The sequence below is a fragment of the Phocoena phocoena genome, chromosome 6 (genome assembly GCF_963924675.1).
Source record: "Phocoena phocoena chromosome 6, mPhoPho1.1, whole genome shotgun sequence".
NCBI classification, from domain to species: domain Eukaryota; kingdom Metazoa; phylum Chordata; class Mammalia; order Artiodactyla; family Phocoenidae; genus Phocoena; species Phocoena phocoena.
This window is the reverse complement of record NC_089224.1, coordinates 80,694,183-80,719,315: the sequence shown is the minus strand read 5'-3', so window position 1 is coordinate 80,719,315 and position 25,133 is coordinate 80,694,183. Positions and strand designations below refer to the sequence as shown.

The 25,133-nt window shown below is 53.9% G+C and overlaps 1 protein-coding gene across 1 annotated transcript in view; it reads left to right on the top strand.

Moving 5' to 3' along the window:
* SHB (SH2 domain containing adaptor protein B) overlaps positions 1 to 25,133 on the top strand; it is a 133,919-nt gene that overhangs the window by 91,330 nt on the left and 17,456 nt on the right. Inside the window, exons 5-6 of the mRNA XM_065879562.1 lie at positions 12,807 to 12,978; positions 18,988 to 19,107. Coding sequence (XP_065735634.1) covers positions 12,807 to 12,978; positions 18,988 to 19,107 — 292 coding nt within the window. The remainder of the gene's footprint in view (positions 1 to 12,806; positions 12,979 to 18,987; positions 19,108 to 25,133) is intronic.

Genomic DNA, 25,133 nt, shown 5'->3' with positions numbered 1-25,133 from the left:
TCTATTCCCTCACCTGGGAAATGTGTCCACTGCAGAGGGACCTGGTGGGGCTTAAAAAAGGGCACTGCGTTGGGGAAGTGCTGGTATTTACAGAACACTTGTGCATGTATTATCTCATTTAATCCTCACAACCACCCCCTGGGACCTTAGTTTCCTCCTTTTACAGATAAGGAAACCGAGGTCCAAAGAGAAGAAATGATTGCCCAGGAGCCTATAGCTAGTCAGCTGCAGAGCCAGGATTTGAACCTGGGAAGTCCCACTCCAGAGCCCAAGCCCTTACCCTGTCAATGCCTGGGCTCTCTGACACCATCCAAGATGCTGTATATAATGTGGCTGGAGCCCTTGCCCTCCCAGAGCCCACAGGAAATGTCACACGCCTTTCATAGCCCTTGTACCAATTTCTCCCGGCATCTGCAGCTGGTAGGATACGTGCCTAGAGTGTATGTTCCCACTTGGAACAGTTCCAGCTGAGGATTCTGTGGGAGCCCAAGTTCTGGAGGTTCATGCCTGCATGGGGTGACCAGAGCCATCCCACGGGTTGGTCCTCTTTGCCATCCCTCAGCACAGGAAGGGGTCCCCACCCATGGCATCCCACTCCCCCTTGTCCAGCTAGGGAAACTGAGGCCTGGGGAAGGGATGGGGACTGCTGGAGACCTCATAGCAGTCATGCCGTACACGGAGGATGCATCGGCGTTTCCTTTTAATTCAACGGGTCCAGTTAAAAACTACATCCTTACTGATTTGCCGATGCTTCTGTGAAGCGAGAGATCAGAGTGCCTGCTCAGGGTGCCAGGTGGCAGGGGAAACAAAAGCCATTTCATTTCGATTCATCGTCTGGAGATTTGTCTACCTTGAAGCTACTTTTCAGGCAATGTCCTGGGTTCGGCCAGCGACAGGCCCGCCTCCCAGTGAAAATAGAAGACAGACGTGTGACTCAATGCTGAACATATTTATTTTGGGTACTTGTCTGGCTTCCGCACTAGCTCCTCGGCCAGTTTCTCTGACCTGGAAAGCTCAGCACAGTGTCTTGGTGTCGGGAGCCATTGGAACAGTAACGGGAGTCAGACAATCCCAAGTTCACATGCCAGCTCCACCACTCACCAGCTGTGGGACCTCGGGCTGTTCAGTCTCCTGAGCTTTAGTTTTCCCATCTGTAAAACGGGGATAGTCACAATCCTTATCACACTGGATCTCTGTGTTGATCAAGGGAAAAAATTGGATGAAAAGACTTCGTAACCTCTAAAGGGTCACACATGAGAGAATGGTTGTTGGCACTCAGGGAAGGCTTGCTGTATTAAATCAAATTTAATTTTATATATTAAAACAATACTGCATAAAGAGGTACTTGGAGGCACAGAGGGCCCATTTATGAAGTTCATTCCCAGTTATTCCTGGCAGCGAGAGGCATGGATAGTGTGGAAAGCAACACTTCTGTAGGAAATACTCCATCTCGATTCCAGCAATAGTTCTCACCATGAACCACCTGGTTCTTCCATCCTTTATTCAGTCCCTCCCGAGGAGTGGGCCACTGGTCCCCAGGTGTGAGAGGGTCTCTACTGCCTTTCTCCCCCACAGCCCTCCCTCCCCGTTCTGGTTCTGACACGTTTGTTGATTGGTTGGTTTGCCCAGAGCATGCAGCAGAATCACCTGGAGGAAGTAGCAAACATTACAGCGTCCCAGCCCTAGAGTTCCTGATTCAGTAGGTTCCAGGAATGAGGCATGAGAATTTGCATTTCCAACAAGGTCCCACGTGTTGCTGATGCTGCTGATCTGGGGACCCCACTTTGAGAACCTAAAGTATACTCAGTACATACTATGTTTTAGGTGCTGGGGTCAGGGAGGAGTTAGGGAGGGGGTGTCCATGCCACCTCCTCCAGGAAGCCTCCCCTGACATGACCAGTCCCTTCCCCACCCTCATCCCAGGGCTGGGTCCCCTCTGTGCCCCTACCACATCCCGTATGGGTGTGCATTGGTTTATTCTGGAACCGCCAGATACATACTTGTTACTGTCAGCATGGGGGGTGCTAATGCTGTGTTGGTCACCCCTTAGGCAGGCACCCTCTCGAGTTTTGACATTTTCCCAGCTCATCAAGTGAGGCTCAAAGGGCAGAGAAAGCGGAAAGTAAGGTCTCAGGTATGTCTGTTTCCTAAACAACTGTGAGTCATCTCTGAGCCAGTTCAGTTGGCTAATTGAAAATAATCCTATGAAGGTAAGGGGATGATGGAGGAGGGGCAGGCAATTAACAGCTAGTGAGCACCAGTTAGGAGGCTGGCACAGGTTAACCCTATGAAGTTCTGCAAGGTGGGTGTGGTTTCATTGTCATCACACAGATGACACTACTCAGGCTCAGAGAGGGTGAGCAGCTTGCCCACAGTCACACAGCTAATGAACTCGGCTCAGGCTCTCTCCACTGCTGTGTTGACATCGAGAGTGCGTAAAGGGCAGGTCTGAACATTCTCTTTAGCTGTGCTGGGGCAAGGTGGCTTGGGCTGTTCTGGAGGCAGAAGCAGTTGCGCCCACTTCGTGCTGAGCTTGTGACTTGTCACTGTCACAGTGAAATACAAATGCTCTGAAGGTGGTAGTGCTGACGTTGAGTCCATCAGACTCTGCTCCAGGCTCACTGTTCCCACCAAGCCCATGACTCATCCTTGTGTACTCAGAATAAACAGGCTCGGACTCTGCAGAAGTTTCCACGGGGAATCTTAGACCTACCACCATCACCTGGCACACCCAGCACATGCCACCTTCTCCTTACCATTGGCCCCACTGGGGTTCCGGCAGTGCTTCCTGCCCCCTGCTCAGGTTCCCAGAATGCCTTGGGCCTGGGAGGAAATTAACAATTGTGTTTGTACTCGGAGCTTTTTGCTATGTAATGAGTAACAGTTGTAATTAATGTTTAACACGTGTGAACAGCAGGTCTGCAGAGAGAAGGGGGCTTTAAACAGAGAACTGGGATCACTCGCTTCCTTTGGCTGAGGGACAGGTTTTTCCAGTTATTTTTTCTGTTTGACATATGAATGAATTCATTTAGTAACATAGAAAAAAAAAAAAAAAGAAAAACACTGGTGTTTCATAGCTTTGGTTTGCCTGCTAATTATATTGATAGGAATGTTTTTGCTTCAAGTGCGTTTGTCTCCTGTGTGGAAGAAACCCAAAGGTTTAGTAAAATATCTTTGCCCTTCTGCTTGGCAGGTCAGAGATCTTTGTGTGGTTAGAGATTTTTCAGCTCTGTGAGGTCAGAGACTCTGCCGGCCTTGTTCACACCTGGGTCCCCACGTAGATCAGTGCCTGGCACATAACGAACACACAGATATTTGTTAAATTATTGAATAAATCACGTCTCAGGAAAACCAACCCCAAGTTCTCTTCAGGACACAGAATACATAGGTATCATGCAGCCTGCTCACACAGAGGTGATACGTTTTCACATCATTCTTTCGTGCTGTATACCTGTCTTCTCTCCAGATGAGGGTGAGGGACCTGCATGAAGAGGGACGTTTGTGAGTGGCTGTTGTCTGCTGTGGTTGCAGCCCCTGGTCTGAACTCAAGGCCGAGAGTGTGTCCCTGGGTGTTTGAGGATTGACCCGTGCGTCCGGATGCCATGTTGTGAGTGAGGAGACTGGTGTGCCAGTAGGTGGCAAGCAAACCCTTGAGAGCCATGCACCTGCTTGTCCCCTCCTGTCATTCCTCCCTTCCCCCACCACCATCTGTGGAGGGGCAGCAGCAGAAACATATAAGCAGCTAGGCTGGGGCTTTGGGACTCCTGGAAGGGGAGACTCATTTCCACAAATGCCCAGCCTGCTCCCTGCAGGTCCTCAGAGGCTTGTGGATGGGGGAAGTCCCTTTCCCAGGCCCTAGGATTGATTCTAAGTGTCTGTGGGTGTCTGCAGGTTAAAGTGTCAGGAGACACACTACATCAGAGCTGAGGCGACACCTGACACTGAGCCCAGCTCAGAACTAGGAGAGCTGGAGGGTCTGGATTTAAAGCCCTGTGCTGCCCCTTGCTAGCAGGATGACCTGGGGCCAATTGCCTGTTTCCTCATCTATAAAACCAGGTGGTAATTGGTGCCAGGAGTCAGGGGCACAGTCAGGGCTCAGTGGAGGCTGGCTTTTGGTATCATTATCATTACTATTGTTGTTTTTGAGAACCTGTTGCACTGTAGACAGGATTTGCGCAGAACTTGTTAGAGGCCCCTGGGATTCAGAAGACGTGGGTTCAAGTCCAGGTTCAAATCTGGCTGCTGACATGGGGCAAGTCAGTCCCTTTTGCAGCTCTTGCTCCTCATTTATAAAATGAGTTATGATGGTGGAGGTGGCTTGCTTCATCAGCTGTAAAGTCCTCTGCGTTTGGGTCATTTCATCATTTTCATCAGGATTTGTCCCTACTTTTCCTGCAGCCAAGCAGCAGCCCTTGGGGCAGGGTCTTTGCACCTGGCAGCGGTGTCCATGCTTCCTTTTTGGGGTGCAGAATAGGAGGATGCAGGCACGCCCCTCACGCCAGGCCCTCCTTCCCCAGTCCAGGCTTGGGTGTACGTGCATGGACAGCGTTCCTGGAAACCAGATGGGATTCCTGGAGCCCAAGTGGGTTTCCCCACGCTCTGCTTCTTGGGGAGTCACCACTGCCCCCTCTCATAATGAGAACCTCTGTTCTCAGGCACTGCCCACGAGACGTGGCAGCTTGGTGCCCTGGGGCCTGCATGTGTCTGCAAGGAGAATACAGAGGCCTGTCATAGGTGATCCTGGAAAAGCAAACCAAAACATTTGCTAGGCTGCCCATCACCTTACAGCCTACCTGGAGGCACAGCCTTCACTAACCGGGCAGAGGGGAGAGTGAGGCCTGTTCTTGAACTGCAGGGGAGAAGAGGGCTTCACCTCTCTGGGCCTTAGTTTCTCCAGCTGTAAAATGGGAATTCTAATACTTGTCTTACTATGAGGAGCAGGCGAGATGAGGCAGAACATATGTTTAGAAAGTTGAAGCAACAGAGGACCGTTGTCATAGGAACAGAGTTTTAGTCAAGTGCAAGTGTTTGCTCATCGTCGTGAAAGCTTGTGGTATTTCCATACACTCTGGGTCATGGGGGCCCCCCACCTGCCCAAACCAACGCGCAGTCTCCCTCCTTGCCCCCTCTTGGGGGCTTATGACTGCCTGGGCTGCAGCCCCTTCCATGCCTCTGCACCCCTGCCCTCCCCACTCCCCGCCTGTCCCCCCACTACAAACCCACCCGGTCATCAGCAGTGTGGAGGAATCAGTGCCCAGGACTGTGTGGAAGGGACGCCTTGGGCACCTTCATTCTGTTCTCTGTGCCCTTGTGTTTTCAGAGTCATAGGACATCCATGAACAAACACCAGGCCTGGTACACTGTGCAGGCCCCTCCTGTCAGCCCCGTGTTCACTCCCACCTCATCCACACGGGGCCTAAAGAAGCCTCTTTAGCACCTGAGAGCTCCGTGCACAGGGTTTTGTTTTCAGTTCTCTAATCCTTGTTGCCTTATGCTTAAAGGACTCTGTCCTGTACTAGAGAACTGGGAGGGCCGGAGACTCCAGGCCAGCCAGAAAGAAGCAGCCCACTGAACCTGGAGCACCTCGCAGGCCTCACCTGGGACCCAAGACCCTGGGCCCCCTTTGCTCCCTTCCGGTTCCCTGTGAATGACCCCTGTCCTTAGGGGCCACCATCCACACTCGTGGTCCGCCCAGAGGGCTGGGGGATGTTTGGCAGACTGTCGACTCTTCTCTCCCTGCTCGTCCCCAGAGAAAGGCACTTCTAGAGGCTTTCCAGGGTTTCCAGGAGGCTGCCCAGTGTTTCCAACCCAAAGCAGAGGGACAGGGACTGGGGTCTGGGGCTCGCTGCCTGGGGTGACAGCCTGCTTCTATCTGCTGGGGCAGGCTATTTGCCCGCACCAGGCCCCGTTCATAAAAATGTAGGTGAAGTTGCACCAACCTTCTCAGTTCGTTGTGAGGGTCAGAAGAGAATGTCACGTCAGATCCTCATGTATGCTTGCCCATGCACAGGAAGCACTCAGCAAAGGTCAAGCCATTTTTCAAAACTATTTTAAAATAATTTGAGGTGGGGAGTCCAGCTCCTAAGTTTCCTTTCTTGATTGATGAATGAGTATTTTTGGTCCTGCTGACCATAAATCTGGATGGAGATTCATTCACTCAACAGATTCTAAGCATCTACTATATATCAGGCACTGTTCTAGGCACTGGGAATTCGCCTTTGAATAAAACAGAATATGTCCTGTCCTCTTGGAGCTTCCAACTTCGGAATTCCAGCACAGGTTGGAGAAGATGGTTTCTGATACAAGGTACTTTATCTTCTTGAGTACATGAAAAGGAGCTGCTCTGAGCATGGATGTGACCATGGGGAGAAGGGACCACCACATACAGGGGGCCTGCCTGGACTTTGGTACATCATCTGTTACTAACCACCTCCACAATCCTTTATGGTATAGGTGTTGTCAGCCCTGTTTTACAGAAGAGGCAGCTAAGGCTCAGAGAGGTTTAGAGTCTTGCCCAAAGTCACACAATAGTGGCAGAGGCAAGGTTCAAACCCGGATCTTCCTAACTCCAGAGTCCACGTCCTTTCCATGATGCTGAGCCGCTGCAGTTCCTCTGTTCTCTGGCCTTGTTGCAGCCCATGGGCTGTGTGTCAGGCATGGGGAAGTTCAGAAGAGGCTGAGGCACGAGGCCCCATCTCCATCCCGTTCTGAGAAGACACCTACATAATGTACTGTAATACAGACTGGCGCGGGGTCAGACAGTGGCACACACAGGGGAGGCGGGGTTCAGAAGAGGAGAAAGGAATTCCACCCTGGGGGGGGGATGTCTAGGACAAAACTTCCCCCCAGGAGGTAGCATTAAAGCTGAACTGAAGAATGGCTAGGACTTTTGCACCAGAGATAGTGAAGAAAGGGATTCTATCGGACAGGCACAGCATAGCGAAGTCCTAGAGGCAGGAAGGCAGATGATGGATTTGGGACCAGCCATTCTTTGTGACTGGAGCCTAGGGGTGGGTGTGGAACCCGGAGGGGTTTTTTTAGGGGAAGATGCATCCAGAAGGTCAGGTTGTCACCAAGTCACAGAGGACCTCAAGCATCAGAGTGAGTTCTCCGTCCCAGGGAAGTAGGAGCCAGCAAGAGTTTCTGAGCCCAGAGAGCTGTGCTTTAGACGCCCTTTGGCATTTTGGAAGCTGATCCCTCTGGCCAGCCCTAAATGATAAACAGGAAGGAGCCAGATCCTGAAGGAACACATTTACTTCATCTAAGCAAACATTCACGAAACACCATCTCTATGCTCAGCACTACAGTCAGTTTAGGGACAGACAAGAGATTGGAGAGGAAAAAGAGGCCTAAAGTAAATCCCAGGCGCTGCCCCCGCAGAACACCCGGGCTGGCTGGGGGCCCACTGAGCTACAAGAGAAGGGCCAAGTGCCATGAGCCGCCCAGGAGGAAGGTAGTTCTCAGCAGGTGGGATCAGGGGAGGCTTTGTGGAAGGGGGACTTTTGTGCCAGACCTTCGAAGCTTCTAGACTTCATACAGGTGGTGGTCGTTTCAAAGACTAAATGAGTGAGGCACAGCTCCTGCCCGGCCAGCCCCGCTCCTTAGCTCTGAGACCCTGGAGGAATTCTTCCTCCCCTCCTCTGGGCCCCCACTCCCTTGCCCACAGGGTGGCAGGGTTGTGAGGGTTAGAGCTCGCATGGGCGCCTGGAAATGCCGTCTTCTGTCATTGACAATGACCCAACTTCAAGGCTGATTGGTATAAAATCTACCATACATGTAGGAAGGGGACCACCAGCGGCAGAGACTAATCTGCAGGGAGGAAGGGCCTCCCGGAAGATCTGAGCTGGGTCTTAAAGAATGAGACGTGTCATTAGACCAGAGCTTTTGGAAGGACATTTGGGACATCACGAAGGGCCACCTCACCCTCTCGGGAGACAGGCTGCTAGAGCTGTCAACCGGGCCACTTCTCCCACTGGCACCAGGGTACTGGTCCCCATCATCACACCAAAGGCAAAAGGGCTCCAGAGGCCTGGCCCTGCCCATCTGAGTCTCCCCTCCCTCCCTCAAAACTCTGACTTCTGTTTGTAATTGCCTATAGGTGGAATTAATTAGTTACTGTCATTCTAACAACACACAAGGGTGGCATATTTTTTCTCTAAATGCAGATATTCTTTTGAGGGCTGTGTCTTCCTTTACCTTTTGCAGAAAATCACTAAATTAAAAGAATTGCCTTTTTAAATTGCAGATTAAAGGGAAGCTTAATTAGAAGGAATGAAAGTAGTTGTGTTTGGAGCTTTGGTTCTTAACTTTTTTTTTTTCTTGTGCTGCTGAAATCACTTGGAGTTTGTATATTTTTACTTCAGGTGGAATGATTTGCCTAATTAAGCCTGTCATTCACCACCACCTGTTCCCTCTAAATGTATGGCTATATTATTAAGCTTGCAAGCGAGTGTATGAATTAATTCAGTGGGGATTTACAGAGTTGACTGGGACGTTATTAGGTTTTATCCAGTTTATCTGGTATGAAAACCGATATTTTTCCCCAGTACAGTGAAACAGCAGCTCATTAAGTTTCTTCATTCAGTCATTCTTTGAACACCTGTTATGTTGTGGGCATGCTCTAGGGATGGGAGGTAGGGGCAAGTATGGTGTAGCCCCTGCCCTTGAGGGACTCATGAGGAGCCAAACAAGGAAACTGGCAATTAGGGTACCATAGGCTGAGATCAAGGGGAGTCTGGGAAGGAGGTGAGGCCAGGGAAGGCTTCCTGGAAGAGGTGACCCCTGAAGAGCAAGTGGAGTCAGTCAGGTGGACAGTGGGGAGGGGAGGGTGTCCTGGTAATGCAGGCAGAGAGCATGGCCTGGAAAGGGACCTGGTGAGATCTGAGACTAGGCAGGTTGCCAGGTCGTTGGTCGTGAGAGCTTGGGTTCCTTCCATGATCGGTGTTCCATGCTCCATGCCTCTCTTTTCACCTTCTGTGCCAGGAGGTGTGTCGTGGGATTGTATACTGGGAGAGAGCCCCCAATTCTGATTTTAGCCGGTGGAACACCCAGGTTGTCAGAGGTGAAAGTGCCTTACAGTTCATCTGGTTTCTCCCTCTCCTCTGCCTGTGGCAAAACTAAGCCTAGAACCTCATCTCCCGCCTAGTCCCCAACCCCCACTCCTCTGCCCACTCCAGCACTGTTCACCCCCAGGGGCCAGAGGCCTGCTGAGCTGCCTCCTCTCCACTCCCGACATCAGAAAGTTAGCAGACAGAGGGGTGGCTTCGTGGGAAAGTACACACTGGCCCTGTGCTCCCTGACCCCTTCCCCTGCTGTGCCCCGATCTCCATCTCAGTGTGGCATCACACAGGAGTCTTCTCTGACTCGCCCCACATGTAATCAAGTCCTGTTGGAGTCGCCTCCCACACCCCTCTCATCACTGAGGGATTCAGCCTTCCCTAACTGGTCTCTCTGCCTCCAGGGTTGCCCCCAAACCCACCCTCCTTCAGCAGTCAGAGAGGTCTCTAAAGCCCAGTCTGAAGAATGGCGTTCCTTCATTCAACCCATCTTAGGATCAAGTCTCAGCTCTTTAGAAGGGTGACCAGGCCCTCACCTGTCTACCCGATCGCAGTGCTCACCACTGCCCACGGTCACCCGTCCAGGACTCTGCAAGTTAGGGGGCTCAGGTCAGAATCTGCTTCACCTCTTCCTCACGCCCCCTCCCAGAACATACACCCCATTTGACTGGTTGCCATGAGGGCTGGTGTGGTTCAGTGGGAGCCCTGGTGGGGGAGCTGGGCTGCTGGGAAGCCAGGGAAGGGCCCGTGGTGACACGTGTGCCAGGGCCCCAGCTCTGAGCTTCACCCCCATCACCACTGTGAAAGCCCAGCTCATCAGCCAAATGGAGGAGGCCTTTCTCAGACACACAACCCCAGGACGTATTCCCTACAAGGGTCTTGAGGTCATTGCCATCTTGCCGTCTGTCCCTGTGGTTGGACACAGGACAGAACCGTAGCTGGAGACGAGGGCAGGAGCCCCCAGCCGGTCCTCGCTCTGCCCCTACTCCACACTGCCAGTCCTGGCATCACAGGCTGTGGGCGTCTGGAGGTTGGAGCTTGGCCTCCATCCTGCTTTCTCACGGAGCTTAGAGTTTTCTGTGAGTCTTCTTCACCTGGACGATGCCAGCCCCATCCTCCAGCACTCAGGCCAAAAGCCTGTAAGTGACCTTGATCTTCTGTCTCACTCTCACTCCAGCCTGAAGACACAGACCAGTCCTGTGCCTCTGCCGGAATCTGGTTTCTCACGGTCACTTCCACCCACCTCTCCCATGCCAGCCCATCCTGCAGGAGCTTCCTCTCTGCTCAGCCTTGCTCCCCTTCCATCTTGGTCTCTCTTTTTTTTAATTCACAATTTTTTTCTTAAGTAGGTTCACAGCAAAAGTACCTTAAGTAGGTTCACACGAAAGTACGGAGAGTTCCCATATACCCGCGTCCTCCATCCCTTGTCAGTCCAGCAATCCTGTTAAAAAGTGCCAGGTCGGGCTTCCCTGGTGGCACAGTGGTTGAGAGTCCGCCTGCCGATGCAGGGGACACGGGTTCGTGCCCCGGTCCGGGAGGATCCCACATGCCGCGGAGCGGCTGGGCCCATGAGCCATGGCCGCTGAGCCTGTGCGTCCGGAGCCTGTGCTCCGCAACGAGAGAGGCCACAACAGTGAGAGGCCCGCGTACCCCAAAAAAAAAAAAAAAGTGCCAGGTCAAAAGGCTTCCCTACCATCAGAACATCAGAATGGCTCTTCATTTCTCTCAAACCGAAGTTCTTCCCAAGGCCTCCAGAACCCCACCACCTGGCCCTGCTCCCTCCCACTCCCCTCAGCCTCAAACCCCGCCCCCCCCAATCCCTCCAGTTGCCCTGGGCTGTGTTTTCTCTGTCACCCTTGGCCTGTTCCTAAATTCAAGGCCCTTGAATTTTCTCTTCCTTCTCCCTGGGATGTCCTTCCCCCAGATGTCCACGTGGCTCAGCCCTCCTTTCCTCCAGTCATTTATTCAGATGCCATCCTTCAAGAGGCCCGCCCTGTCCTGCTTTTGTTTTCTCTGGAGCACTTAGCACCAGCCGGTGTGCTGTGGATCTGACTCATTTCACTTGTCGTCTGTCTCTCCTCACTCGGACCCTGAGCTCCAGAGACAGGGATTTCTGTTTTGCTCACTGCTGTTTCCCCAACCCTGAACTGTGCCTTGCACATGTGAATGAGAGTCTAGGGTGGACAGCCTGCTGGACCCCACTGCAGTCATGACAGTGACCACATACACATGCGTCCAACCTGTTCAGGGCCTTCCATTGGCAGGAACCTCCTCGCCCCTTCCCTGTTTTCTGTAGTGATTAACAGAGAAGAGTGTCTTGGAGGGATGGAAATGTTTCGCAGTCCTGATGCGTGATCTTGCTCCGCGCCTGAGACACGTAACAGGTTCATTCACCTCCGTCCCCGTGGACAGCACATCACCACTGTCAGGGCAGGGGTTTCCCAGCACCTTCTGTGAATGTGAGATTGATTGCCGTGCGGCTGGTGTTAGAGGCCAGCTGGCCACATCCACGCTTGCTGGGTGGGGGGAGATTTTATACCATTGTGTGTCTGTGGGCCTGCACCTTGATGTGGCCTTGGGAACATTGTTCCACAGGCCCTGGCCCAGCTTACTAAGTGCTCTGTGTATGCTGGGCCCATAGGATGCAGTCCCTCACGTGATCTCCCCAGCAGCCTGGTGAGGTAGGGGATGGGGCCTCAGAGAGGTTGAGCAGCTTAGCCAAGGCACACAGCCAGTCACTGGCCAGCTTAGGAGACGGGGACTCAGGTCAGTTTGGAAGCTTCTGTGAAGTGCTTAGTACTGTGTCCACACTGAGCAGACATGATAATAAAAATAATAATATAAATCATAATAAAAGAAAATATTTATAATATCATTGACTGAGCACAGACTAACTGCACGCCAGGCGCTCTGCTAAGATGGCTGTACACCACCTGGCAGAATCCTCACAGCAACCCCATGAGGTGGGTACGGTCGTTATCCCTATTTTCCAGGTGAGGAAATTGAAGCCCAGAGAGATAACTCGCAAGGTGGACTAGCCAGTCTCCAGGAACACTTCTGGCAACTCCAGTTTTAGCTCAGTATTTTCTGCTTTTTGTGGGGTGTCTCCGGGGTCCTGCCCTCAAGAGGCATCCTCCCCAGCCCGTGGGGTGAACAACACTCTCACAGGTGCAGGGCGGGAGGAAGGCGCACTGGAGGACCCATTCCGCTGTGCCGGACACTGCTCCAGGCTCCCCTGGGTGCTTGGGTCCAGGACAAGGAGCAGACTTGGGTGATGCAACATGACCCTCGATTAGAACTCTCTAGGGTTGTCCTGGGAGAAAGGGGGCAAGATGTGGCCTGTGCCACCCCAGGTGGGATGGGAGAATGGGAGGAGGAGAGGAGCCACTTTGAGACAGGTTTTTGGCAGAAAATGAGGAACTGTCTAGGGGACTGTGCCCCCTCTGGGAGTGCCATGTCACCTTTGATGGAGGTTGCAGGAGGGTTCCTTTGGGGATGAGGCTGAGCTCAGTGGCCTCTGGGGATTCACCCAGCCTCTCGAATGCACCATCTGTTTTTGATGGCATATGCTTGTCCCGTTTTAGGAAGCCCACGTCTTTTGAGCCATGTTTGTTCATTGCCTGGAACCCTTCTGCCTGCAAGTTGTAAAGCCCCAACGAGAACCATCAACCGTGACCCCACTATGCGCCACTCCTTGAGCTGAGCTCTGGGTAACCAGGTAACCGTGCTCTTTCTCTCTCTCCCCCACAGCCCAGTTTAATGGCAGTGAGAAACGGCAGTCATCCCCCTCGCCTTCCCGGGACCGGCGGCGCCAGCTTCGAGCTCCCGGAGGGGGCTTCAAGCCCATCAAACATGGGAGCCCCGAGTTCTGTGGGATCCTGGGAGAGAGAGTGGATCCTGCTGTCCCACTGGAGAAGCAAATGTAAGTTCTTAGGGAGCAAAGCCCAGTCTCAGCAACCAGTTCATGGAGTCACTGTGGAGGCTCGTAGAAGGTCAAGGCCACTGTCAAGTCTGTCCGATTGGGGCTAGAGTGCGTGTCTCCTGATTTCTGGCCCTGTCTCTCCACGCTGTGTCGCCTGCCTTCCTTTAGTTGGCTAGTAGGAAGTTCTGTGAAATCGTCCACATGGTGCACCCCTCACTCTTATATGCTCCATTCTAATTTCATCATCCAGCAAGTGAGTTTTTGAAAAGCTGAATGTATACTAAATCTTGCTGCCTAATTATATATTAGATTTATTTTTATAGCTGTAGTGATGGTTTTTTTTTTTTTTGTAGTGATGGTTTTGCCCCACATCTGCTTGATATTAATTGGGCAAGGCCTGGACACTCTTGATTTGGGTTTTCCCCAGAGATTTCCCAGTTTTAATCGGCGTCCAAGTCCCATCCCTGCTGCCCCTTTCCCTCCCTGCTTCTCCTCAACACTGCTGGTCAGTGTTTACTGCCCCTCCCCTTGACCGTGATGACCATCTCGCTTCTCTTCTGGGGTGTCAGATCCCTGCTCTGCTCTGAAACTTTCAGTGGCTCCCCATCAACGCCAGGATGAAGTCCCATATCCCATCTGCCGCTCACTCTGAGTTGCCCCCAGACTGCTTTCTCGGTTTCTCATCATTCCACATACCTACTGTAGAGTGAGCTTCTCCAGGAGCTTAATAAAACACGTCGTGGATCCTGTGCTGGCACCGTCAGGTGTATCATCCTCTTAACAAGCGAATGTGGGATAAATGGGGTGATCATCTTATTGCAAAATGAGAAAATCGGGGCTCTAAGAGAGGTGGAGCCTTGGCTATCATGGCTCAGAGTGCAGAGGTAGGATTCGAACTCCATGACTCAACCCCACACTCTCCCCTCACTTTCCTCTCATATACACTTCCCCCTCACCCTTAGCACATGGCCGGCACAGAGTAGGCACTCAGTAAGGCCAAGAGATTAGCTGACACCAAGCCGGTTCCTTACGAGACTCCATTGTGTGCGTTATGTACTATGTTAGTCTCCGCCCAGGGGATTCTGGTCTCACCCAGCCGTCAGTGCATCCCTCACAGGAAATGCTCCCTTGCTGAGCAGGATGCAGAGTTTTCCGAATGATGTCATGTGCTCCTGTGCCCCTTTTTAAGCGTGTGCTGCAGCCTCCTTTGTGGCAGCCCTGCGCCTGCTACATCAAGCACATTGGAGGTGGGGTGCGCTCCCAGCGGGTGTTGTGTTAATCACTTCTCACAGCCACACAGATTGGGTGGCAGGTTTTGCTTATTTCTGATCAAACTGTGAGCTTTTTAATCAACAAACAAAATATGATCCCGAGATCCCTGGGAGTTGGGAGCTATTCAGCATGCATCCTGACCAGGTCTGCCTGGGTCAGTCTCAGCAACCCGTTCATGGAGTCACTGTTAAGGCTCATAGAAGGTCAAGGCCACTGTCAGGTCTGCCTGATTGGGATTAGAGTGCGCATCTCCTGATTCCTGGCCCTGTGCTTCCTCCCTCCACACTGTATCACTGCCTGGGGTCAGCGGCCCAGCCTACCCTCTTCCCACTCCCAGATGGAACTTCATGGGCCCCTTGAGGGCAGTTCTGCCTTTCATTTCCCGTTCCCACCCAACAAGGCCCTCGGCCAAGTCCAGAGTCATGACTGGCTTTTCCCACCACCACCACCACCCCCGCCCCCGTCTCATCTCTCTGGGATTATTCTGGCCTGCTGGAGACCCTGCCTCATCACCCGAGAGATGGGCTTAAATAACATCCCACTTCCGGCGGAGCCTGAGGACCCAGGTTCACTGTATCCCCCCACCTGGACTGGTGTTGCCTCAGAGATTAGGGGGCCCCTTCAAGGCCCGACTTCTCTCCACCCTAGTACAGAGGAGAGGGAACATGGGGACACTGAGGGATGTGCCCCAGTCTTAGAGGGTTATTGAAGGTGGACAGTCACACATCTGCCCAGGTACCCCTACCACTTGCTTGCTCTCCTGGGACGGTGGAAAGACTGCTCAGGAACTCAGGGCAACTGCTCCCGGCCTTCGTCAGGCAGCCCACCACCCCCTCCGTCCTGCGTCATTATTACCATCAGCATATGAACATGTGCCAGTTGCGAACTTCTTAAAGCAAATGAAGAAGTAATCCTGACGGGACATCCCCCTCTGGCTCTGGCCCCTGTTGGGAACATAAGCTCCATGAGGGCAGGAACCTGGCTGGGTCACCACTGCTCAGTGCCTGGCACACAGTAGGTGCTCAGTGAATAGCCAGCTGTCCACTCAATGGACAAAGTCCCCAAAGAGGGACTTCGGGAACTTTTTCCCACGTGTCAGCACGTCTTCTCTCCCTTCCATCACCTGCCACTCTCTCACCCACCACAATCTGCTTCCCTTTTCTGCCTGGGTCACCAGGTGACCTGCTCTGACCTCTGTGGCAGCCAGCACAGTAGACGGCTCCCTCCTGCGGAGACAGTCTCTGCTCCTGGTTTCGCTCCTGCCTCCCCCGCCGGATCCTTGCCTCAGCCTGACCTGAAGGTTAGACTGTCCGAGGCTCAGTTTCCAGCTACGTGCTCTCCCTGGGCAGTCTCAGGATGCTGGTGGTGATTCACCAGTGCGCTTCCCCAGCCCACAGCTCTCCCAGAACTCCCAACTCCTACGTCCAGCTGCCTTCGTGGAATCTTCGCTTGGCTGACGAATGGGCATCTTGAATTTAACACGTTCAAAACTGGACTCCTGATCTTCTCCTGGACACCCCCTCCTCCCCAGCTTCCCCACCTCCACAAACAGCATCACATCTACCTAGGTGTCCAAGCCACAACCCTGGAGTCATCTTGATTCCTTTGTTTGCATTATACCAGCATCTAGTACATTACTAAGTTCTTCCAGTTTTCCATCCAGAACACAGCCCGAATCCATCCATCTTCTTATCTCAGGTCCTCCCATCTGGACCACTGCAGAAGCCTCCTCTCTCGTCTCCTGCTTCATTTCCCCTCTGGCCGCTCTTCAGGGAAGCCTAGCTAACCTTTTGTAAGGTCATCCAGAGCAAGTATCTCTTAAGCATCTCTGTTTAAAACTCATTGCCCTCCCTATGCTTAGAATAAAATCAGACTTCTTCCCTTGGCCCACAAGGCCTCAGGGAACTGGACCCTGCCTTCCTCTCCATCCTCATCCTGTACCACTCACCACACTCACAGTGCTGGACCATTCTTGCTGCCTTTCTGCTCCGTGGACACCCCAAGCTCATTCCTACTTCTGGACCTTTGCATTTGCTGGTTCCTCTGCAGAGAACGTGTTTTCTTTGGCTCTTTGTGTGATCGACTCCTTCTCACAGTGCAGATTCTCAGGTCAAATGCCATCTCTCTGGGGTCCTCCCCTGTCCATTCATTCCATAGTAAGCACCTCCCCTGCCCCAGTCACTGCCTTCTCACAAACCCAATATTCCTACATAGCACTGGTCACTATCTGACATTGTTTCCTGAATCTATCTGTTGATTCTCCATCTCCCTGCATCAGTCCTGTGAGATCAAGGGTGTAGTAAGTGGTGAGTAAATATTGGATGAGCTCATGGATATTGGTTGGACTGGATGGCTATGGTTGAGTCTTCTTAATCCCTATGGTTCTGGCCTGAGTGGCCAGCTCTGCAAAGTCCAGCACATCCCCAAGATGGCCTGCTGCCTGGAATCTCTTTTCAGTCCAGACAAAGCCTCCTCGGACGCAGGGGTTGGTCCCCAGCCGTGCCTCCCAACCCCAAGGACCACCCAGGCCCATCCTGGCTGCCCTCTCCCCATCCTCCAGTCTAGTGTCCTTTGCTCCATCTCTCCCAAACTCCTGGTTCTCCTTTGATCCTCGACCCTGAGTCCCCTGCCTTTCTCTCCGTGTGGAGTGACTGGAGCAGCGGGGGAAGGAACCAGCAGCTTATCCTGTTTACCCACCAGGGATTACCCTTAATGAGGATCCAGAGCCGCCGGAGGCCTGTCTGCCACCACCTCCCTTAGTGCTGCTTGTCCTGTGTTCAGGGGGCAGATGCGGACAGCACGTCCCTGGAGACCACTTCTAGGCCTTCCCTGAGGACGGCTCTGCTTCAAATATCTGAAACTTGTTTTCCAAATAAAACAGCGTTTTGTCAGCTCACTGGGGCTGTGTTACACAGGTGAAATTTCTCTTGTCTAACCTCTTCTCTCAAACACAGTCATGTATCCTTTCTTAAGCATATCCTGAGCCTTCACGTCTCTGGGAGGGTGAGCGGTCACCTCCTGGCGATCAGTGACCCAGTCCCATGCTCATTGGATGGGGATACTCACATCATACTCACGCTCCAGTCCTTGCTTTCCTAGAGCTGGTTGGGTTTTTTTTAGGTTATAATTATGTCATCCTCACTGCTGCTAACTGTTCAGAGCACTGCCTTATAACCGGCAGAAAATGCAGAGAAAGGCAGTGCGACGCTCTTCTCCAAGCAGAATGTCTGTACCAGAACTTTCACGGCTACTGTTCACAGGGCACTGCTGGGCAGGTCCAGGAGGCAGCCTCCCCCATACACCTGGGAGCTTAAAATGTAGTCTGTGCTGGGAGCAGCAGCCTGAAATAGTGATAGTTGGGGAAGTGACCCTTGGCCGTCAACAAGTTCAGTCTCTTTCAGCTGATGCTCGTAGCTGCCGTTTGTGGAAACTCACCCCATTGCAGGCTGTGCACCGGCCCTTTAATGCATCGTCCCATTTGATCCTTACAACCCCAAAACAGGGGTGGAGTGATCCTAACTTGGTAGGGAACGCCGAGGTGTACCGAGGTTCAGCCACTTGCCCCAGACTGCCTGGCTGGCCAGTGGCAGAGCTGCATCTGTGACTCAGCGACCAAAGGGTGATCCATCCTTGACCATCCAGCACCCCTGGTTCTCTTCCTGACCCCATCTCTGGCCACCTTCCCACGGATCCAGCCCCTCAGAGACTGTCACGTAAACAGAGACCCGTTCTGAGTATACCCGCTGGTCAGCACCTTAGGATCCTCACTCTGCCACTGAAATTGTACCTTCAGCTTTTTCAGTCTTGAAAATCAACGTTCCCCTTTTGTTCTGCAGTCAAGCATCTGTCACTGCACCCCTCCCTTCTGATTCTGCCACTCACCACAAGCTGTCCAGAAGCAGTGGCACTGGGATTTCCACGTGCCCAGTCGATGCCAGATGCACTTGGCAGGAGCACTGGTGTGACCCCCCCCCCCAAATGCCTGCTCTCCTGAGTGATGAGCACCGCCCACTAGTCCCACAGATGTCAGAGCCAGCACGTGTCCCTCCTGTCAGCGCCCTCTGACGGCTTCTGTGTCACTCAGATGGAGAAAGCCAGAGTCCCCGCATTGCCTTGCGCGCAAGGCCCCCCGAGCCGGCCCTGCTGCGTGGCCTCTTTGGCCTCAGCACCCACCCCACTGCCTTGCCTCGCTCCAGCCACGCTGGCCTCCTTGCTGTTTCCAAAACATGCCAGGCACTCCCGCCTTTGCTGCCCTTCCTTCTGCCAGATACGCTCTTTTCCAGCTGTTGTCCTTCGTGGCTTCCTCCCTCACCTCCTTCAGTTTCACGATGAAATGTCACTCTCTGCAGAAGGCTTCCCTGGCAGCTGCTTAAAATAGCGGTCCCTCCCGCCAGCTCCAAGCCAGGCAACCCTGCTTCGTTTCCTCCATAGCCTCCACACTAGACCGGAAGCTTCATGGCGAGGAGATCGCGGGTCTGCTCACTGTTCTCTCCCCAGGACCTGCGTGCAGCAGGCATTCGGTCGATGTCTAGTGAAATGACTGAACGCACGGATACACACATGTGCACAGATGCACGCACACACACAAACGCACATGCACTGCCTCGTGACAAGGAGGCCCGGGACGCCGACAGCTGCCCTCGGATAGGCTGAGCCTCATCGGGGAGGAGCGGATTTCAGGGTGTCAGCTATGGGGGTCCGTCCCTGCTGGGTTCTGACCCCATCTCTTCTCCGCAGATGGTATCACGGAGCCATCAGCAGAGGAGATGCGGAGAACCTGCTGCGACTCTGCAAGGAGTGTAGCTACCTTGTCCGGAACAGCCAGACCAGCAGGCACGACTACTCCCTCTCCCTGAAGTGAGTACACCTTGGCCACCTCCTGGGCCCTCAGCAGCCTCCAGCGATGCGTGGCCTGGCCCCAGTGTCTGGGGCAGAAAGACCCGCCAGTGTCCCCCAAGGGAACTTGCCAGCATGAGTTATTTCAAGCCTCGCTTTTCCAATTTGATCTTATTCTGGGATACAGAGGAGTTTTTATGTCCTCTGTTTCTGCCCCCCACAAAGAGGGGGGGCATTTTCCTAGAATTTATATTAAATATCCAAGAATAGCTTTCACACGTACGGTGAGCCAGGGACTATAGAAGTGCGTAGCATGCCTCATCCCTCTCTCAACCCTCACACAGCACTTTGATGAGAAACATCTTGTCCCCATTTTGCAGATTAGGAAACTAAGGCTCAGAGAGGGGCCATGGCTGGCCCAAGGGGCAGGGCCAGTACTCAAGGCCTGGTGTTTGACTCCCCACTGTTCCTGCTGCCGCCGTGAGAACCACCCTTTCCTTACGTTCTAGGTTGCTGTTTGGGAAATTTTCACTTTTAGGTGTCACACAAAGGTTGTGAGGAACACTGGGAAGAGCCAGGAAGAACCTTGCTGGCATTATCACCTGTCAGGTCTTTCTGGATACGAGGCCATTGCTTTCAGGATAGGTGGCCCTGCCATAAGAAAAGGGTTTTTTGATTGAGGGCTTCATCATTTAGTGCCGTTACTGACTGGATGGAACCCAGCGGATTGTCTGAAACCCATTTTACAGACAGGAAAACTGAGGCCTGGAGAGAGGACGGATTTAAAGAATTAGTGACAGAACTGGGGTATAAACCCAGGCCCTTCAGCCAGCACAGACCATCAGGAGTGGTGCAGCCCTCTGCCTGCTTCCTTTCTGCTCTACTCACCATTGTTCAAGGCCATGTGATAGAGAGAGGGCCTGCTGGGATGCACCTGTCAGGAGAGCCCCGTGCAGGCCGGGTGGTGTAGTCAGTAGGGTCAGTGCAGCCAAGGAGAGAGAGATTGGCCTGTGTTCTCTGCTCAGGACTGACCCCACCTGAGAGGGACAGTGACAAATTGCAGAGCAGAGCCTGGGCAGGAAGCAGAGACACTGGAAGTCCGCCTGGAGAAGGGAGGGTGTGTGGAGACTTGGGGGAACCACAGATCTCTCAAGGACATCAGGGCAGAAGTGGTAGATGGGAGAGTTATGGGCAGGCAGATTCCAGGTCAGTGAGAAGCGCAGTTCTCTAACAGAGCCAATCAGGAATCAGAACGATCCAAAGCTGCCTCAGGAAGTAGCGAGTATCTCATCACTGGGGGTGTGCAACCAGGAGCTGGACAACCGCCTTGCCAGGGAGGACATGGAGGGGATTTCTAAGCAGCTGGGAGGGCACCCAGGACAAACGGCACATGCATGCTTCATCGTCCACCATCAGGCCTGACAGCTTAAAGAATCAGGCCAGTTATTGCAGCCCAGGAAAATTCAATACACTAAACCATGGCTGGGCTGGAGGCGGCCAAAGCCAGAGGGCCACGGTGGGGTCAGGTGCACACCGCTGGCTGTGCTGCCTGGGGCCAGGGGGTCTTCAACTCCCCACTGCTCCATGCAGTCCCCTCCCTCCCTTACTGTTCGAGGTAACCTAGCAACCCGGGTGCCCATGAATGATGCTTCCAGATCTTCACCTTCCCACCTCAAGGTGAATTGTGCCTTTCTGGACTGCAAGAGGTAAAAGAAGCAAGTGACATCAGAGATGGGATGCCTGTGTCACCACCTTTCCCTGGTGACCCAGACAGCCTGCCCACGCCCTGGGCTTCCTCACTCTCATCACGCTGTGGCAATCTCTGAGTTCCTCAGTGGATCTCATTCTTCCTGGAATTCTGTCGTCTGGGACCAGGCCAGAGGCGTCTTCCCGAGAGGGCTGATTGAATGCACAGAGAAAAGGGTGGGGCTCCCCGTGCCAGGCCCAGTCGTTCATCATGAGGGCCAGGGCCCCATCGCACTTCTGTTCGTTCACTGGGCGCGTGCTGGGCCCCTGCACTGGGCAGGCCTGGCTGGACGTTGGGGCCCCTGGTGACCCTACCACAGCCCTGCCTGCAAGGAAGAAACAGCCTCCCAAGTTCCCAGGATGTTTTGGGGCTGAGGCGCCAGCACGGGAACACACAAGGAATCTCGAGCCAGTGGCAGGAGTACTCATGCCAGCGGTGCCTGCGTGGTCCATTCCTCAGTGCCCTGAGCCCATGCCCTCCATTATACAAACAGGCCCAAATGCCAGCTCACCGATGGGTCTTCAGAAGAGTGTTTCTGTCAAAGTCCTAAGAGCATAATTCCCTTTTCGTTCCTGGTTTGCTCCCTTCCCTAGACCGTAGGACCACTCTCGGGATGGAGAGCGCCTCGATTCTCTTCTGCTCTGTAACAGGCTTATAGTCCAGGGCCCGGGCTTCCCCACTTGCTGGCCTTGTGGACTTGGCAGCCACATCACCTTTCTGAGCCTCAGTGTCCTCATCTGTGCATGAGAGGTGACGCTGCTCTCCTTACATCAATGCTTTTCAGTGTCTCTGGCTCTCCGGAGTTCCCCTGCCCGTGGGCTCAGCCACCCATTGTCCTTGGAGTGCTGTGGCAGGATCCCCTGCACCTCCCCAGGCGAGGGGAGGAGGTGGAGGAGACTGAGGGCGCAACCCAGGGGCCTGCGCTGGGATCCCAGATCAGAGCACTCTGCCATCAGGCCCAGGTTTGTCTTCCTGGACCCGTCCTGTCAGTTCTCATTATCGGGAAGTGCAATTTGGATGACTGATCTCTGCCCATGGGTGCTGGAGGTGGAGGGTTTAGTTTTGCATGCTTGTCAGGAGCCATTAGCTCCCAAACGCCAGAGGGGTGGTCTTACCTGGTGAGCTTTCTCTTGAAGAAGGCCAGAAGTGGGGAGGAGGGCTAGGCCATCCGTGGCTGGCCAGAGCAGCCCGCCATGTGGAGGTGGGCTTGTTTTCCAGAGCAGCCTCAGTTCCCAGTGACCAGTCAGGCTGCCGGCCAGGGAGTGACACCTGGCATTCATCACCTCAACCACAAATGGAACTGCCCTGGTACTGAATGTCCCGGCTGCTTGGGGCAAGTGCTAGCTTTACCAGCCACCATGGAGGGCCCGGGACTCTCACATCCCGAAGCCTCCCTGGTGGGGGTAGGGTGGGGAGTGGCATTATCAGGAGTGAGGTGCAAATTTACATTGGAATTCCAGCTATGTTATCATGTGAGCCTTGGGTCATGCTATGAGGGTATTCCAGGGTGGAGGAAAGTGTCTGGGGGAGTCTGGCCCCAGAGGACAGGGCCCTCCACCCCTCCCGTCCTTCCCTCAGCACGTGTTTATCAGAGCCCTTGGTACCAGGCACTAGGCTGAGCAGCAGAGGGAGCAGAGGAGAGGACAGCCCGGCCCAGGCTGCAGAGCTCCCAGTCTGGGCCTTGTTGCTTGCATGTCTGCACAGAGGCCCTTGGGGGCCGGAGCTGGCACTGGAGTGAGAGGGTCTGGAGAAGCTGCTGCGCAGAGGTGCACTTAAGCCTTAAAGAAAGGGTAGGCATTCCCCAAGCAGGGACAGTTGGTGGGCATCTCAGGTGGAGGGGACAGGCTAGGCAAAGCCCTGGAGATGCAGAAGAGCCTGGGCAGGACTCGCGCCCTGCAAAGGACCTGAGACTCAGTTCTTAGTGACGGGGCCACTCTCAGGCACCCGCCTGTATGCTTAAACCCCACTTCCACCCTGCAAATCCACAGCACTTCACGATTTAGAAAGCCTGCGCGTTCGCCTCGGGACAGCCCCACGGGGTGGCCAGGGCAGAGATCACCATCCTCGTTCTCACCTTAGGGTGGAGGAAGCTGACCGACCAGCTGAGACTGGAGTGGAGGCAGAGGACTCCCAGCCCAGTGTCTCCCCACCCGCTCCCAAGCACTCCTTACACCGGCCAGAAGGTCATCGGTGTCGAACCTGAAGCGACCGTAGAGGCAGCCTGCCTGGTCCAGTCCCTTTGCTTCATGGCTGGGGAGACTGAGACCCAGAGGGGATTTGTGACTGACCAGCTCCCCAGCTGGTAGTTGACCACACTGACAAGAGAGATGGCGACTGCTTCCCACTGTGGGGACCAGGCAGATCCCCGGACCAGCCTAAGCTGCCACCCACCTGCCCCTTCACCAAAACCCCCCGCACCCGTGGCAATCCAAGATGGCGCCTGCCTCCCTCACCTCCTCGCATCCATCCAAGTCCCCTCCATGGCGGACGCCCCCACCCGTGAAGCAGTCTTGCAGAGGTCCTGCCTCATTGCTTTTGAACACTGCCCTCATCCCCTCCTTCTGCAGAACGCTCCCTCTTCCCCTCTCCAGCCTGACCTGACAGGTCGTCAGACCCTTGGCGCCCTCTCAAGCCGTCAGCACGCACGCTGGCCCCAGCACCAACCACTGACCCCTGCTACACTCACTCTAGCCTCAGGGAAGTAAAAGGTTGAGCGTTTAGAAGTTGGCAAGAAAACATCACTCTCTAACACAGTTTACTGTTTGGAAAGGCAAGCAGTGGGGGAAAGGGATGAAAAATCTCATTAAAAGGGTTCTTTAGGCACTTTGGACTGTGAATGATTCTTTGCAATTTCTAGTTTCATGAGTTTTTGCAAAGGAATCTGGACAAGATGAGGGAAACAGGACTCCAAAGACCAGAGGGTTTGCTGCTGAGGGCCGGGGAGGCAGGGAGAACGCCAGGACCTCCTCGTACACAGGGCAGGCTCTGCCTGTTCTGGGCACCCCCCGGGGATGGGGGCAGACAGAGTGGCCCTCCTGAGGCCTCAGCAGGGATGCCCCTGCTCCTTTGACAAGGGCCCAGCCCTGTTCTCTTTAAGCACTGAGAGCCCCAACTCCAGTGGGGGACATGGCCCCAGGGAGCCCTCACAAAGGGGCCTTCAGCTTTCAAATCCCCAAAGGCAAACTTCACAGCATCCTTGCAAATGTGTAGCCCAGATTCTGACCTCAAGAGACATTTCTGGGGTCTGACCTTTTTCCATCAGGGTACAACTCAGCCCTGATCACTCAGGAGCCTTCCTCAGCCCATAAGCTCTGCCCCTTCAGTGTCTTGTTATTTAATGGGCTCCAGTCTCCAGGAGTTCCTAGCCCAAGCTGGGAAGAAGTGGTATTTACACGGGGAACTCAGATACTCATAGAAGTATCTGAGTTTAAGGCTCCCCAAGGCAGAAAATGCTCAGGGCTGTGAAAGAGGGAAGGAACCAGAAGAGGGGTGTTTGAAGGCTGGGCAGATCTTAGACCTGTGCACAGGGTAGAGAGGGCAGCCAGGCAGAGGGAATGGTACAGAGGCAGGAAGTGCAGAGCTTGTGTAAGAACAACAGATGACATTGATGGGAGCCAAGGAGAGGGGTGGCCCTAGTCATCAGGCTGAGGAACTGGGGACTCTAACCTGTAGGGCAGGGAGCGTTCCTGAAGGTTTTGAGCAGCGTCACAGTCATGTCCCCAGAGCTGTATTCTAGAACCATTCATGAACCAGGGTGTCCAATGGAACACTTCTCTGCCTCCCTCTCCTCGACATGTCCACAGACATGCCACCCGAGCTAGCACAGTCCGAGAGGTGGGCAGCACGTGGCCATACGTCCCAAGGGGAGATCCAGGGCAGCCCTTTTAAAGATGTAGAGGGAAGGGGCTTCCCTGGTGGTGCAGTGGTTGAGAGTCCGCCTGCCGATGCAGGGGACACGGGTTCGTGCCCCGGTCCGGGAAGATCCCACATGCCGTGGAGCGGCTGGGCCCGTGAGCCATGGCCGCTGAGCCTGTGCGTCCGGGGCCTGTGCTCTGCAACGGGAGAGGCCACAACAGTGAGAGGCCCGCGTACCACACACACACAAAAAAAAAGTAGAGGGAAAAGCATGGGCTCTGCAGCCAGAGATACCTGGGTTCGAACCCTAGCTCCGTCTCTTACCTGCTGTGTGGTTCTCGGCCAATGACTTTACCTCCCTGATCATCACCTAGAAAGCCACGTAGGCCACTCTCATGAAGTTGTTGTAATAATTAATGCAGCTCAGCAGGTATATGCCAGTCTC